Here is a 15284-nt window from a genome sequence, read left to right as displayed (position 1 = left end):
TCTGCTTACCTGGTGTAATTACTGATGCTTGGTAAGTCGACTCTTCAGGATTTCTATTTGCTGTTTTTCTCCCAACTCAAGTCTTTCTAAACTCACATCAGAGTAGCCAGAAGCCTTGCATACAGCAAAGATATATCCACTTGACTAACGTTACCCTCCTTTGCTGCAGAGGTGAAGAACCAGAAGTAGGTATCTATACATTTTTCAACATGTTTGCATGTTAGGAATGAACTGATTAGCAGCAAAAGTGGTAGCATCAGGTTTTGTATCTGATACAAGGAGAGAGGTCTTTTAGCATTTTGGCACTGAGTAATCTATCATAAATTCTTGTAAACCCATCACATTATTCAAAGTAGTAAGCAGAATATGAAAAACATCATCCAGCAGCAATGGCTTCTGTCTAAGAGGCCATTGGTACTGGATAATTTGGTCATGCCTGTCCATTCTCTTATTTCCTGCCAGTTTTTACCCTTCTCCTTGGGAAGCCCCAGTGGTAATCCCATAGTCTTGTGCTTTTAACTTTTAAAGAAACTTTCTCAATGTCACCAAGTGGCTTGTTCCAACTTGTGAAAGATCCTGCTTGCTCATTCTTGATAGAGTATGGAATCAAGATGCTTCTGGGCACCATGTCAGTACGCTCCCAGCAGAAGCTCACCATTTGCCATCCCACATTCCCTCAGATTCCTGCCATCTGCAGCTCTTCATTGCCAAATGTGTCCCCCTACCATCCTTACAGGCTGCTTATATTCCTCTCTCCTCCCTCAGTTGTGTCCATCTGCTCCTGTTCTCTTCCCTTTGATCACTGCTACACACTTAAGCCAGAACTTCCCTTGGGCAATGGAAAAGCACTGCAGCAGATCCTGTGCAAGAACCCCCTCAACCCAACATAGGCACTTAGAAAATGCAGCTGCCAAACCCCAGGGCGCACTGCAGTGACCCTCTCCAATAGAAGAGACACTTCTCAAGAGCCACTTAGGTCCTAACAGGTTCAGTCAACCTGAACACAACAAGAACCACTTCTCTAACATTTGCAGACTGTTCTGGAAGACACAGTGGAAATGCTTCAGGTGTTCAAGCCATTTCTCTCTTGGTAAAGAAGGAAATAGACAAAGTTATTTTGCTTGTTTTAATTGATCACTGGTTAAATTGTAATACATTTCAAAGCAAAATATTCTGTTCGAGGACATTGTACCAAACATTAAATCTACTTTTAAACAAGGCTTAATTTGACCATTTTACCTTATATACATACAGGTATAAGTTTCATTTCACTAGTAGCAAAATTACACAGTACATTGCATTTCCTGAAAGATGGCAAAACCAGGAACTGAGTGTCTGTTCTGTCCTTCCACACACTCCAAATCAGAAAAAAACACAGGTATTGAAAGTACAATCACAACTACAGGTAAATACAATAAGGTATTGTATCAGATCAAGCCAAGACCTTATGAGAGATAACAATCACTTCTAGAAATCTACATCAAATATACAGTACATTCCACTAGAGTTTTGGGAGTTCCCACAATGCCTCTTAATCCCCTTTTGGTAATAAAAGCTTCTATGACAACATGTATCCTTCATAAAAAGTACTGAATTCGTATTTTGGGGGCATATGTTGGAAGCTTAATGCAGTCTAAGCTGCAGTCCACAATAAGCTCACCCAAAGAGAGAGTAAGCAAGCATTGCAAGATTCATCAAGTTCAGAACCAGAGCTCAGCTCCTCGTCATTGAGCTTCTGGGTGCGAGAGCTGCTCTGCACCAGGGACAGGTTCAAAGGGTGGGAAATAATACATTCCTTTTACAGCTTTCGCAGGTCAATCACCTGCAAGTTCTTGACAGAAAATGTCAACTGAGTCATACAAGATTAATTTGAACTTATTTACAAAGCAGCCATTACATTGCAATTGTTAGACAATTAAGGACACAGCTAAGGAGCAACAAGGCTTCACATTTATGCTACTCCTGAAAACACTTCTGTGAGCAGCAGTGAGTGCAGCAGCCAGCAAGTATGCAAGCACATTGCCACTGCTGGGAAAACTGCAGTCGGGCCTTGGGAAGTGGAATGGTGCACAGAACCCATCACTCCAAGGCCTGATGAGATTTCTGTTATGCTGAAGCTCCTCTTTAGTTTGTGCAAATAATTGACCTTGTGCATGTAGCTTTCACAAACTAACTGTGGCTCTGTGCTTGGCAAGACAAAATGGGGGGAATTGTTCAGAATTACCAAGAATATGGAGGTAAACAAGGCATTTTTCATGAGCACAGGTTACCCTCACAAGTACAACACCAAGGACTCTGCCACTGTTCCAAGGAAATGTACTTCATCAACACTTTTGGAGGTTTTCTGTTCTGTACTTCCTGAAGAAGCTATCACTGATTAGCAAAATAGCTGAACTTGACCCAACTAACAATGCTGAGGACCTTTTCTGTCCAGGCTTTATGTCTAACTAACCACAAACACTCTTCGCTGCTCCTAAGGAACTCTGACAGCACTAGGAAACACCAAAAAGGCATGCCTGAGGTTGAAGACACCAACTGATTTCTTCTGGTTAAAATACATCACTTGTTTCTATCAGGCAGACTCCAGCCACACACACTCTTAACACCAATTCTTCTTCACAGATCTCTGTTTTGTTGGACTCTCCAGTTCTAACACAAGTAATTTCTAACTTAAAAAAAAACTAGTGGAAACCTCCCCAAACATTTTTAGACCTGCTTTATATAAACTTTGGCAGGGGATGGGAAAGCTAAGGACTTGGTACTCCAACTTGTTACAGTCAGTCCGCAGTGTTCTAAAAGGAATGGAAAGCAGGCTGCAAACCAGGTTCTCTCTACTAGTCTACACCTGTTTTTAGCAGGTAGGTAGCAATAGGTCAGTGAAGAGAGAATCAGAAAACAGTATTTTAGATGTACTTTAGAGCCCTGGTGTTTTTCTCTACTCTTCCTTTAATCGATCTTGTGCTGTTTTCCTTTTTTCTTGCACTAACCATCTCAGCCTACTTACTTTTGTGAAGTGAGCCCTGGCAGTCTGCAAACAATATATGACATTAGTCTGGTGCTGTTACCAGACAGAAGAACAACCAACGTGGGCCAGCAGGCACCATGACTTGCTGCAGGAGTCAAGGAGGTGCTCCATAAGAGAACCTCAAGTGCAAATCCTTGGAGCACATTGCATGCAGGCAGAGTATCAACCCGCAGGAAACACCTGGTGATGTCACCTTCTCAGCCAGCAGAAGCAGATCTAAAGTTCAGCTTTCAGGCTGTGGCTTCAACACTTCAAAACTTAACTGTGCAATCACAACTAACGTGAATGGAAAATAAACATTTTAAGAAAACAGAGAATCCAGCCAAGTCTCTGATTAATCATTTTTTTCTGAGGCCCGCTCTAAAAGCTTTTCAGTTTGTGGACACTAAGAATAGAACTACAGTGAAAAATGTGCGTTATCAATTTGAGTGCACTCCTAGTTCATACAGCAGACAGACAATTAACAACCAAGTACAAATCAAAAGGTTGAAAAGCCCTCATTCCCAGATTGTCTACCATTTTTTATTACTGTTTTAAGATGAATTCATAAAACTGCTGGATTTTTTTCTTCCAAATCACCATCTCCTATAAAAGCAACATTAAGACTCAATACACATTTATATGAAATATACTTTAACTTCCCTCTTCCCAGCTTCTTGTACTTAATATGTAAGCCTTACACTAAGAAACACCTTTGGTGGTCCTCATGCCGCTTTGTGTTGCACAGAAAACAAAACTTCCATTTATTATGTTCATATTCACCACTTGAACTTTTTTAATTTCCAAATTACAATTTGCTTACAGAATCTTAATGAAATCCCCATGTTTGCACATTCTTGTATGTAACACAGAGAAATGGCATAGTTAAAAAAATAAAACCAAAATCAAAACACCCTACCCAAAACAGTTTCATTGTTAAGATTTATCAGTTTACCAAGCCAAGCTTCTCGCAGATTCTCAGCAGCAAAATTCAATTATCTAGAAAGGAGCAGGACAGAGAAATCAGGCAGTTTCCCCACAAAACCAGAACTAAGCCATAAAATAAGCTGAGCAGTTCTGTCAACCTGGCTGAAGTTTCAGTAATTAAGTAATGGCTCTTGGAAGAATCCATAGCCAAACTACTTGAATTTCCATAATTTTTAAAAGAGAGAGCTAATTTCAAGAGATCTTCAGTTCCAGGTAAAATACTTGCACTCATGTTTTCTCTGCTAACTTAAAACCACATCTAAAGGTTCTTTTCTGATGTTTCAAGAAGATTTTGCAAGCAAGAGTAGAGAAATTTTAAAAAGCTTAATGTAGACACATCATCCAGAAAACACTACCAAATACACAAAGCAGAGGAAGATATTTTCCTCCCAAATTTCAGGTTTTAATTTTTTAAACACATATTTCAAGAAAAGAGCAATTAAAAATATATGTCGTAAAATGAAGTTGCCTATACATGCTGAATGAACATGGGTTTTTAAAGCAGTCCCTCCTTATTCTAAGCAGCCCCCTTAGAAATGCCTTATCTCTCAATTGTATATAGCACTACAGTCAAAGTCATTATATATCTGTGTTTGTCTTTTTAAACCTATTCCTACATAGCATTTGCCCTGGAACTGTAAAAAAGTCTCCCACAAATCTATCCTACCAGCAGAAGCCTTCAATTTCCATGGTTGCAGAACACATACACAAAGAATTAATGAAGTATCCAAAGGAAAAAAGATTAACTCTTACTTTAAATCAGACAGCAAGTTACATACATTTATAAAGAAATCTACTGAGATTTAAGACTGCTTCAAAGCAGTAACTGACATACAACAGCAGCTATGAATAATATATAACCTTCCTGATGCATAACTGATCCTAGCTTCACCTTAAAAAAAAAGAAAAATCACAGCAGCTAAATATATATGCAAATATACACAAACAAAACCTTTGATCAGAGGTTAATAAGTAACTGTGTTATAACAGAGCTAGAGACTAGACACAGCAAGTGTTCAGCAGTCTCTAACCCACCAGCTCATGGGCTGGTGCAGCAGTGGAAAATCTCATCCAATGTACCTTTCAGGTGGTATTAGAATCTCATGTTTCCTGTTCAGATGTTGCTCAGCTGAACAGTTACCTCTGCTAATAATACAGCTTCCCTCTCAGTTAAGCATGCAAAATGTATAAAAAGGCAAGTAATCAAAATATCCCCTTGAATGCCCAACTGTCCAGTCTCAGGAGACTGCTGCTGAAGATTTAATAGCTCAGCACTAATTTTCAACATTTTCAAACTTGATATGAAAATTGCATTTTGTTATTACACAGAGTATAACAGTCATTGGTCGCTCGCATCATCCACCCCAGCACTAGTGAAAAAGTGACTTCTGAACAGGGATGAGAAAACATGGCAAGTTTTGTTACCAAGCTGTGTCTCTACTCATCTTGCACTAAGCAGTGCATGGAAACACGTGAGCAGAAATTCAACAGTATACCAAGACACACCATGTTTTCACATGCACTGATGCCATGCTCAAAATACACAAGTTCAAACATGCAGCAAAATGTTTGTTAAAGCACTTTAAATGCTTACCAGATGAAAATGAGTGATTTAATACTCAGACAAATCAAAGCACAGTAAAAGGTTTGTGCTTACACTTCAAGTTTCAGAGTAAAATTGTTTCTATCAGAGTATTTGAAGTTCAATGAAAGGAACATTCCACTGAATTTAGAAGCAAAAGACACCATTTAAAGAACTAGGAAAATAAGCACAGGTCAGACTACTCCAATAAATAAACAAAACAGCAGGAACATGCAGACCTCAGAGTCAAAATTTCTTTTTAGATTCATGATATGTTTAAAAAAAAAAATCAAGAACAACCCTGTCTGACTTTCCCACGTGTGCTGTCTTTTTGGCTAAACAACTGTTATTCTATTGTAAAGAACACACATATTACCAGAAAACATTATTTACAGAATGATTATCAGATTGATTATATAAAATACAGATGAAAATATACATCCTTAGGTTTGACATAAGCCAAGCAAATTCACTGCTGCTAACTAAAGCACTTTGAAGAAGGCGACAGGCACCAAATATCAAAATTTAATCACCAAACTACTCAAAGTAACAGACAAATTTGGGACGGTAGAGGTACAGCAACGATCAATTAAGTTGGAATGATTTATAACTAATACTAGCCTATCACTTATTACTTTGCTTCATTCAAATTCTATTTTTCTTATACAAAAAGAGAAACCTTTACTCCCAGACTGATTTCTTCAGCAGTGTTTTTCTTAATGCATCTATATAATGCTTTGTACTCTACATCTTACAAAATACATCCCCACATTTAAGTGCATAACTAGAAACTGTGCTGAAATCGTGGAAAAGCGCTTCGGAAATCTCAGGCGCAATAAAGTCATAACAATGATCAGCTCCAGTTTCTGGAAGCAGTTCCATGAAATGTGAAATTTCAGAAAAGGGACTTTGATCCCTGGTTTTCAAACTCTGACCATGCATCATTCAATTCCATGAAGATCATTTTGGCATATTGCTCATAGGGTTGTCCTGTGGCCTGGAAACAAACAGAATGCACCATAAGCAAAAAAACATTAGAAATTAGGTCTTTAGAAAAGATCCCACCCCTTCTATATTTGCTGTCTTATTCAACAGCTACAGACTGCTCTGTGAATATAATTTTACAGACAGAGAACTCTTTCCAACCTTACCCAAAGCTTGCCATGAGTATTTTTTAACAAATCCAAATTCTTGGTTTCCTTACGTTACTTTCAAGCTTTCAGTACAATTTATAAGTAATTGAAATTTAACTAAAAACACTTTTCAAAGCGGTTCTTTTCATAAATAGTTTCAGTTACTATTACCTACTAATCAAATTAAGTAATTTTTAGAATTGCTTCCTGAAAGATCTTGCACTAGTGTACAAGCATAAAATCTGAGTCCTCTTTAAGACAACTTCTTTTGAATGAAATTCCCTGGAGGAAAATCTGTTCCTGGTTGTGAATGATGCTAAGACTCAACATGACTGACACAGTACCTCCTGTGTGTTTGCTTCCATACTCAAAGATAGTACACTCCTGATTCCCTGCCTGTTTCACAGCTACCCTGACTCTGGGCCAATACAATCCAGCCCTTGTGGTTAATAAACACCCAGTCCCAAAAGATGGTTCTCTCCAATAAAAAAGGAAGACCCAAAGCCCCCTCCAGTATCTTTCCCCTTCTCCTGCTGCTTAGTTTTTGCCACCTGCAGTACTTTATTGATGCACAACACGTAAGTGGCAGAAGAAAAGAAAAAGGAAGACAAATATGCCTTAAACAGAGCTGTATTCTGACACTGATGCATTACAGGCCTTACAGAAAACACCTAAAAAACCACAACAAAGGTGGAAGAAGTCACATACCCAAGAACTCTGAAGAAGAGGAGGAACTAAAAAACCAAAAAATGTCATGTTTGTTATGGACACAAGACAACATAGGATTTAGACTACTGCTCACTAAACCACCAGTGAATGCAAACCTGAAGATTCACACCAGGTATATCCAATGCTTCTCTTTCTATCTAATGCAAGAGCTCAGAACAAGAAGCTACCTTGATGCATTGGGATGCATTAAGGATTTTTAAAAAGTCTGCTGCAATGTAATATTCATTACATATTTTTCATCTGATAACTTGTTTATTCTAGTAAGTTTACTTTTTTTAGTAAAAATGGTTTAGTAAATGAGGTTCAGCAGGTTTTTCCTACCAGTTTTGCTGTGACCACCTCGGAGTCTCCATACTAGTTCTAAAAGTACTAGCTTTTTGAAGTACTACCTCACAGAAATGAAACAGATTCTACTAATCAGCATTAAATCTGCCATCTGACATCTGTCAGTCAGAACCCAGCATGACTGACTTTGGTGGTCAGTACAACCCTCACGGGATCTTCCATTTGTTAACCCCTCTCTGTTGAATTCTGTGCTGTGTCAGGATGGCAAGAATAATTCTGTACTACCTGAATGCAGCAGGACACCCCATTCAGAAGACAATGGAAGCACAGTGAAGAACATCTAGGATGCTGACTGAGAAGCAAGGCATTTGCCAGTAACCAGTATGGTATGGTAAAAGCAGTTTGTATTCCTCCTATAATAAAGAAGATCAGAGGAAAACACTCACCTTATCAGGATGAACCACAAGCACTGCTTTCCTGTAGTACTTCTTTACTTGTTCAGGAGTTACTAAATCTGCCATGCTGACTGGTTTCCACTTATTTTCCCCTTCCCAAAGCACTGTATGTAGAGTAGATATTAATGCTCTGATATTTCTCTCCTTTCCTTCAATCCATTCAAGAATCTGGGAAAATCAGAATATACAAAACTGAATGCAGCACTGTAAGCATTCTCAGCCTCTAGAGATATAATCTTCACTCTGCAAGACTATATGATGACAACTCAAGTGCAGTTGTCCTACTGCACTCATTCCCCAAATTCAATTGCCTTAGCGACTCAAAAGTCATACTTTGCATCTACCACTAGAGAATAGCTCATTGTTACTAGTTTATTGCAGAAATTCAGTCACTGCAAGAGAAATGACAGGAGTAATTAACATCTGTTACAATTAGGTATTACATTAATCTTGTCCCTGTCAGGGCACACATAAAAATTATTACTTGAATTGTACAAAAGAGTAAATATATTTTAAAACTTCTATTGTACAAGCTTTGTACAAAAGAAAATATCTGGTAATAATTCATGTTAACTTAAGCAACATGCAGAGGGATGTTGCTTAAGTTATGCAAAGTGCCCTTTGAGATCCCCAAAGTCAATTAGAGTAATGTTGCTCAGACTTCAACAGCAATATATCAAGCCATAACATACAGATATAGTGTTTTCATGGAACCCTTACTAACACCAGTGAGGATGGTAACTATATATCTGTACTTATTTCTATTTGTGGTGATTTCTGTTAAAAGGTACCCATGCACTCCCTCTTCAGGAAGGAGACTTTGCGAAAACAAATTTCAGCATTCCTTTAAAGTTAATTTACAAACTTTTCTGAAGCACCATAAAGACTAAAAATCTGGAAGTGTATCAATATATTAAGTTATCAATGACTAACAGGTCAAAAAAATATGAACAGCAAGCAACATATCCCAAACTAGTTATATATCCTGTCTCCAGAATTGCACTTTCTAGTAATTTCTTAGGACAACAGCAGCACTTGTTAACCAGAAAATGAAAGTACATGATCAGCCTGAAGGCAGCTATTCTCACATGCATCATTTTTAAAGTGTATTTAGTGTCAGCTAAATCCATCTTTTCTAAACCATCAGCCTTTAGTTTCTCTGTTGGTCATTGTATCCTTCTGCTCTGTTATCAGCAATTCTTTCTCTGTTGGTCATTGTATCCTTCTGCTCTGTTATCAGCAATTCTAAGCATAAGATCAGATATTCACTTCAGTCAAAATCACTGTTAAACAAACCTTGAGTTTCAAGGGGTCCATGTCTTTAGACATCTCTTGTTTTCTCATCTCAGCAATTGTCTTTGGTCCCTTTTTATCAGATTTCGCTGAAAATCCTTGATTAGATAAGAGATCCTCAAAGTCATTTTCTGAAACTTTTGGTTTTTGACCTATAGAAAGAGAAAAAACATTTAATGAAAAGTTTCCCTGGAGAATATATTAACAGGGGAAATACATTGCCCTTAGACACATCCAGATGGCGTTTATCACTACCATGATAAATATATCCTTCAGTGATGCCAAAAGCCACAAAACTAAGAAGGATAAAAATAAAAGGGATCTTTAACAAACTTTCAGTCCAGCAGGCAGACAACCTAACATGCTAACCTGGGACTAAAATACTTGCATGTCCTCTTTTTTAAGAAAATGGAGTAGATTTGAGGGAGCACACATCTAGCCACAATTTTGCAAATAGCTCCATTTTTCCACTGTAATTTAGTTTCAAAAGCTATGCAGCAGTTTTTCAAGTAACCATATACTCAATAGCATCATTGAAAGCATGTAGTCAACACCTCAGCATGTTGAAACTTATCCAGAATAAAGAATGGATAAAATAACAACATGAATATTCATTACAGAACCAACACATTTCAGAGAACTGTAGAATAACTGAACTCTGAAGAGGCTTCTGGATATTATTTAGTCCAATCCCCACTCAAAGCAGGGACAGCCAGGTACATTTGTTAGGCCCTTGTCCAGCTGAGGTCTATCTGTTTTTAAGGGAGAGAAATGACAACAACCTGTTTCAGCTTTTAATCATGCCAATTGATTTTTCTGCCTTGTTCTACAGACTCTCCTGTGCTGCAATGTACACTCACTGCCTCTGCATCCTGACACCTTTCTCCAGATATGGACCAACAGAATACTTCCAGCGTAAAGAAGTACCTGCTGTTCACTTATTTGTATGTCAGTTTAAGGGAAGCATAATCCTAATACCAACACACCAGAAAATAAAATTTTTCAAGAAAGTTCATAAAAAAGAGGCCAAGCCTAACCCTGTAACTCCAGGTTTGCCTACTCAGTTGGAACATGTAAAAAGACTGTATGATTCTACCTGGTCTTGTCCCCATGTCTCTCAAAAACAAGAATTTTCAGAAATTTTAACCTCAGTCTTTCTCAAGACTATCTACTCTTCTTCAGCTAGGAGAAACAGTGTATCCCTTTATCTTTGTATCACAAACAGACTAACATGAAGCAACAACCATCAATCATCTCTCCCCAGATGGATCAAATTTACCTTTCTAAACTCACTGATACAAAACCAGTTCCCATGTGGGTGAGTAATTATAGCTGTGAGACTTTATGCCCAAACTCACGTTTACCTGTGCTATCATCAGTTCATCTGTTATGTACTGGGATAACTTTGGAAACACAGGATAGCAGATTTGGATACCAAGTGTTTTTCTGTTTTCTGCTATACACAGCTTAAATGTAAATAAAAATATGAAGGTAGAAGAGCTTCTGCAGGTAACAGCACACACAACTAACTTCACATGAGACATTATAAGTAATACACATTCAAAAACTTACCAAAGCTTGGGGCTCTGACTCCTCTTTCCTCTCGTCCCCCAATAACACTGAAGTTTACTGTGTAGTTGGGCTTAGCTGCTGTGCTGGACTTAGTCTGGGACTGCCATGAAGTACTTGGTGGTTTGGAGGATTTCTGCCACTGATTTCCTAGCTTCTGAGATGGAGCAGCAGTCTTCTGACTAAATCCACTACCCAAGAGTCCACCAGTGGATGAACCTAACAAAGAAATACTAACTTAATTGTTCAGTTTAATGCCTGTCACCAGTTTAGTACAAGTAAGACAGTTGCCCCTTGACATACAACCACATAGCTCACAGGGTAACAGGAAAGCATGAGCAAAATGAAGTTAAGAGCCTCATGAAGTAGTAACTTGGATAGCAGGAGCTGGAGGCTTTACTGAAAGTCTTCTCTTACAACTCAAGGTTTCAAATGTCTGTTTTAGCAAAAACATGCACCCTTATCTGAAGGGTCAGGCACATGTCAAGCTAGGAGATAATATGGCTGTGACAGTAGTTCTGCCTCCCACGTCTGCTAATATGCAGTGCATAATAAATAACTAATTACAAAAAATGGTAACAGACTGAGAAGATTTTCAAATGAATGCTTTTCAAAGTCTCTAGTGATTCCTTGCACTACTGTTTAAGGAAGATGAGAACATTATTCTATAGCAGCATTCAGAGGGAATATACTCCACATGAGTAAGAAAAACACTGTAGCCTGCAGGAGATACTGTAATCACCCTCATGGCGTAGGCCAAGCCTGTCTGGTATACATAGCAATGCAAACTTGATGCGCTCTTTCAAAAATGGCTCCTCACACTTCAGCTCTCCTGATGTTTTTCTCCTTTTTTTTTCTCCTTTTGAAGTAGCTGATCACATCTCTAACTTGGACAAGAGGATGTCTCCCCAGGGCCATGTACAAGATACTATACTATATCTTGAAATATCACACCTGATTAAACCCAGTATTGCAATAAAACACCCAGGAAAATATAGGAATGCACTGCTTTTTCATGAAATCACTCAACTGCAGTCAACTCAGTTTTCAGTCATTGACAACTTGTGAAATTTACAGAAAAAAAAATTTGTTACTAGTCACACTGAAAAATTATATCTCTTTCACCTATTCTTTCAAAGCATTCTACATTGCAGTTTTCAAGGCCAACAAATTCTTCCTGTAGGACACCTCACTCTTCACAAAACCTTTTCAACACCACACTCCTACTTTCTGATAGAAGACCATTCCTAAAGAAGAGTATGATAACACCAACCAGCACAGAACACTATTGGTATCCTACCAACATGCTAATACCCTGGTATTCACTACTTTTAGCTGCTATTTCTTTTGGGTTTATATAGCATTCATATTTAAGCAGTTTGCACTCTCATAAATTTTCTTCCAGAACAGCATCTTGTATGTGGAAGCCAAAAAACTCCTATGAAAAATACAAAAGAGTGTGGTACTCCAGTTGTATTCCAAAACTGAATTCCAGTTTTTGTGATGCCTTGAAAATTCATTTCAAGCCTGAAAATGTTAACTAGGACAGTGACATCTGGCTACTTCTTAATGCAATCATTTTTCCTATTGAAAGCTAACTGAAAGAGTAATGAATTGAACCAAGTCCTGCTAAAATTAGTTTCACTTCTTTCATCTGATTTAATGTGGGCTATACCTATATCTTCAAGTCAAGAATAAACTGACTTTTTTTACTGTCACACTATCTGTGCAACCTGTGTTAACCTGAATTATTACACTAGAAAATCTTTGAACATTTTTTACTGCAAAGCAGCCTCATTGGTACTGCTTCAACAGCAGAATTTTGCAGCACTTATGCCCAAGCAACATCAAGAAGTCAAACACTGCATGCTACCTAGTGTTTCTACAATTCCACTCCATTCAATGCACAGTGCTAACTGCCAAGGCAACAGGTTAAAACCTCGATCAGCTCCAAGCTAAGGGAAAAAGCAGGTTTGCTCAATTCAGCAACACTAGGCTGCTCTGAATCATTCCATGTACCCTCAGCAGCTGGTCACATTTGTTACAGCAGTGTGGGCTCTGAAACGCAAGGACTTCAGCTCTTTTGTGAGTGCTACAGAACTAAGTTCCTGAGTTTTAGGCCAATACAACACCCTGGAATAAGAGTTACTCTGCAATGTGTCTTATCTTCCAGAACTCCTTGTGCCCTTCGCTGCAAACTGACAGATACTCATAATGCTTTTGGTACCAGTGTGCAGTGTATGGCCCTCGATTTGTGCTTATCTTACTAACATGGTAGATGTGACTAGCAGAGCTATGAAAGTCTGCTGAATTCAAAGGAAAGTACTGAATTAACTGTTACTTTGGAACTAAAAAAAATTAACTAATTCAATCCTGCTTTCATTTTAAACCTTCAAGAACAGTATTAATCAATGCTAGGTAGGAAACCTCATGCTCCGTTACTGAATCAGCAACTCCTGGTTTCTCTTACCATCTCAACTCAATTTTCAAGCATTAATTATTTTCACTGTTCCTATATCACAGCTGTAGTTATATTCTGAAATATTATTCTGGATATTTTAAAAAATATCTGGAAGATTCACTCTTTTCTTGATACTCACCAGGTCTAAGCAAATATGTCAAGCTAGATGTTGACAATTAAAAGGAAACGCTTCTCTTTATAGGCTCTCAGTAACATTTATTGGAATGAGAAGCAAATCTCATTTAGTAGAGGCCGTAAATATGGTCTATCAAAAGTAAGACCTTACCTGGAAGACCAGATCCCAGGTTGGCAAGATCAGCAAAAGGATCAAAGTTCTGAGCTTTCGCCTGGCTAAAAGACGAACCTGAAGACACACTGGACTGGCTTCCAGTGGTAAAAGCTTGGCCTGTATAATAAGAAGACACATCACATACCTAATCTGTTTGGAAATTGAGAGAAAGAATAAAAGTAGTATCTGCACAGCACCTCATGCAAACCTTCCCAATGTTCTACTTCACAACATCTTCTCCCATTACAAGAATCACCATTACTATAGAGAACTGAAACAATTTAATTCCTGCATCTTGAACTTTCATCTGAAAAACTACACAAGTGCTTTACTAAAGGAGCATTTAAGAAGCAAAGCAAAAATGCATGAAGACATGTTCAACAGTTTCAGGTGATTAAATGTCCAGTCTGGAGTATTCCTCTAATGGAAAAAATTAATTTCATAATACCTTCACAAACAGGCTTCAGCTGTGGTGATGCTACATTGCTGGTTGTTGAGGAATCTGCCCAAGAATCCCATCCACTTAAGAGATCTGGGTGGCTTGTAGATGATGATATTTTAGGTGGCTCTGGTGTCAAATTGCCTACAGAAGAAAAAATAAATGTTTCCATGTTTAAGAAAACCATTATAATAGTATATATATTTGCCAATACCAACAGAATGTGTATCACATTGTCAGCTACACAGCTTGCTTAAATCTGTCGGTAACAATTGTGCAGTCTTAAACAGGACTCAGAAAGGTTGTACCACTGGAATTCCTCCATTTGTATTTTAAAACATCCCACGCACTTCATAGATAAGGAATTTTCATGCACAGGCAGTGCTATGAATTTAACAGTTTAGGTCTCCTGACCCAAAGGATCTCAGGTACAGATCTAGGGCATGCTGCTGCTCCTGACAACACAGCTGGTAAGTGGAAAGCAGCAGTGCTCCGTGAATGGTGCTCTTTATCACTCAGCAGTCTGGGTGTTACACAGGTGAAGCCAGCTCACTTCAAAATGCAGGTTTGCCTAACCCAGGCTGCTTGTGACAAAGTGGCCTCTTGCCCAACTAATACACTCTCAGAGGTGTAAACACAAATGAATGCACACAACTGACAAGCAGGATAGAAGTGATTTTTTCTGGGAAAAGGTTAAGAATCTCTAGCTGCATGGATAATAATCACTTTTCTATACACCATGACATCTAAATGAAATTGTCGTATTTAAAAGCACGGAAGGGTGCTTCACTAACTCCTGGAAAATGTCATATCCCATCTAAAGGTATTATAACTGCCATCCCTGACACTTCCAAATGATTCCCCACTTACCACTCACACAAATTGTGAGCCATCCTCAGAATAAGATATGCTATGTACAGAACACTCAAAAACTGCATGCTAGCTCTGAGCATTCTCCTTGAGCAGAGCTTGTGGAGACTGACAGTGAAGGAAGATAGCTTTTGAATGTAACCCCTACTTTAATGCTATAAGAACACTCAGTGCTATAGGGAGAGGGG

At 38.4% G+C, this 15284-nt stretch overlaps 1 protein-coding gene across 2 annotated transcripts in view; it reads right to left on the bottom strand.

The window, feature by feature from the left end:
- Positions 1-3309: 3309 nt before the first annotated feature.
- Positions 3310-15284, bottom strand: part of GAK (cyclin G associated kinase) — a 65413-nt gene continuing 53438 nt past the window's right edge. For both annotated transcript variants that reach the window (XM_064405593.1, XM_064405594.1), the window contains exons 23-28: positions 14236-14370; positions 13785-13904; positions 11041-11256; positions 9472-9620; positions 8167-8343; positions 3310-6570 (exon numbers count right to left, since the gene is read on the bottom strand). In XM_064405593.1, the coding sequence (XP_064261663.1) occupies positions 6469-6570; positions 8167-8343; positions 9472-9620; positions 11041-11256; positions 13785-13904; positions 14236-14370 (899 nt within the window). In that variant the 3' untranslated portion in view covers positions 3310-6468. The remainder of the gene's footprint in view (positions 6571-8166; positions 8344-9471; positions 9621-11040; positions 11257-13784; positions 13905-14235; positions 14371-15284) is intronic.

The sequence above is a fragment of the Passer domesticus genome, chromosome Z (genome assembly GCF_036417665.1).
Source record: "Passer domesticus isolate bPasDom1 chromosome Z, bPasDom1.hap1, whole genome shotgun sequence".
In the NCBI taxonomy this organism is placed as follows: Eukaryota; Metazoa; Chordata; class Aves; order Passeriformes; family Passeridae; genus Passer; species Passer domesticus.
The sequence above is the reverse complement of the archived record's forward strand: the minus strand, read 5'-3'. Positions and strand labels throughout refer to the sequence as shown.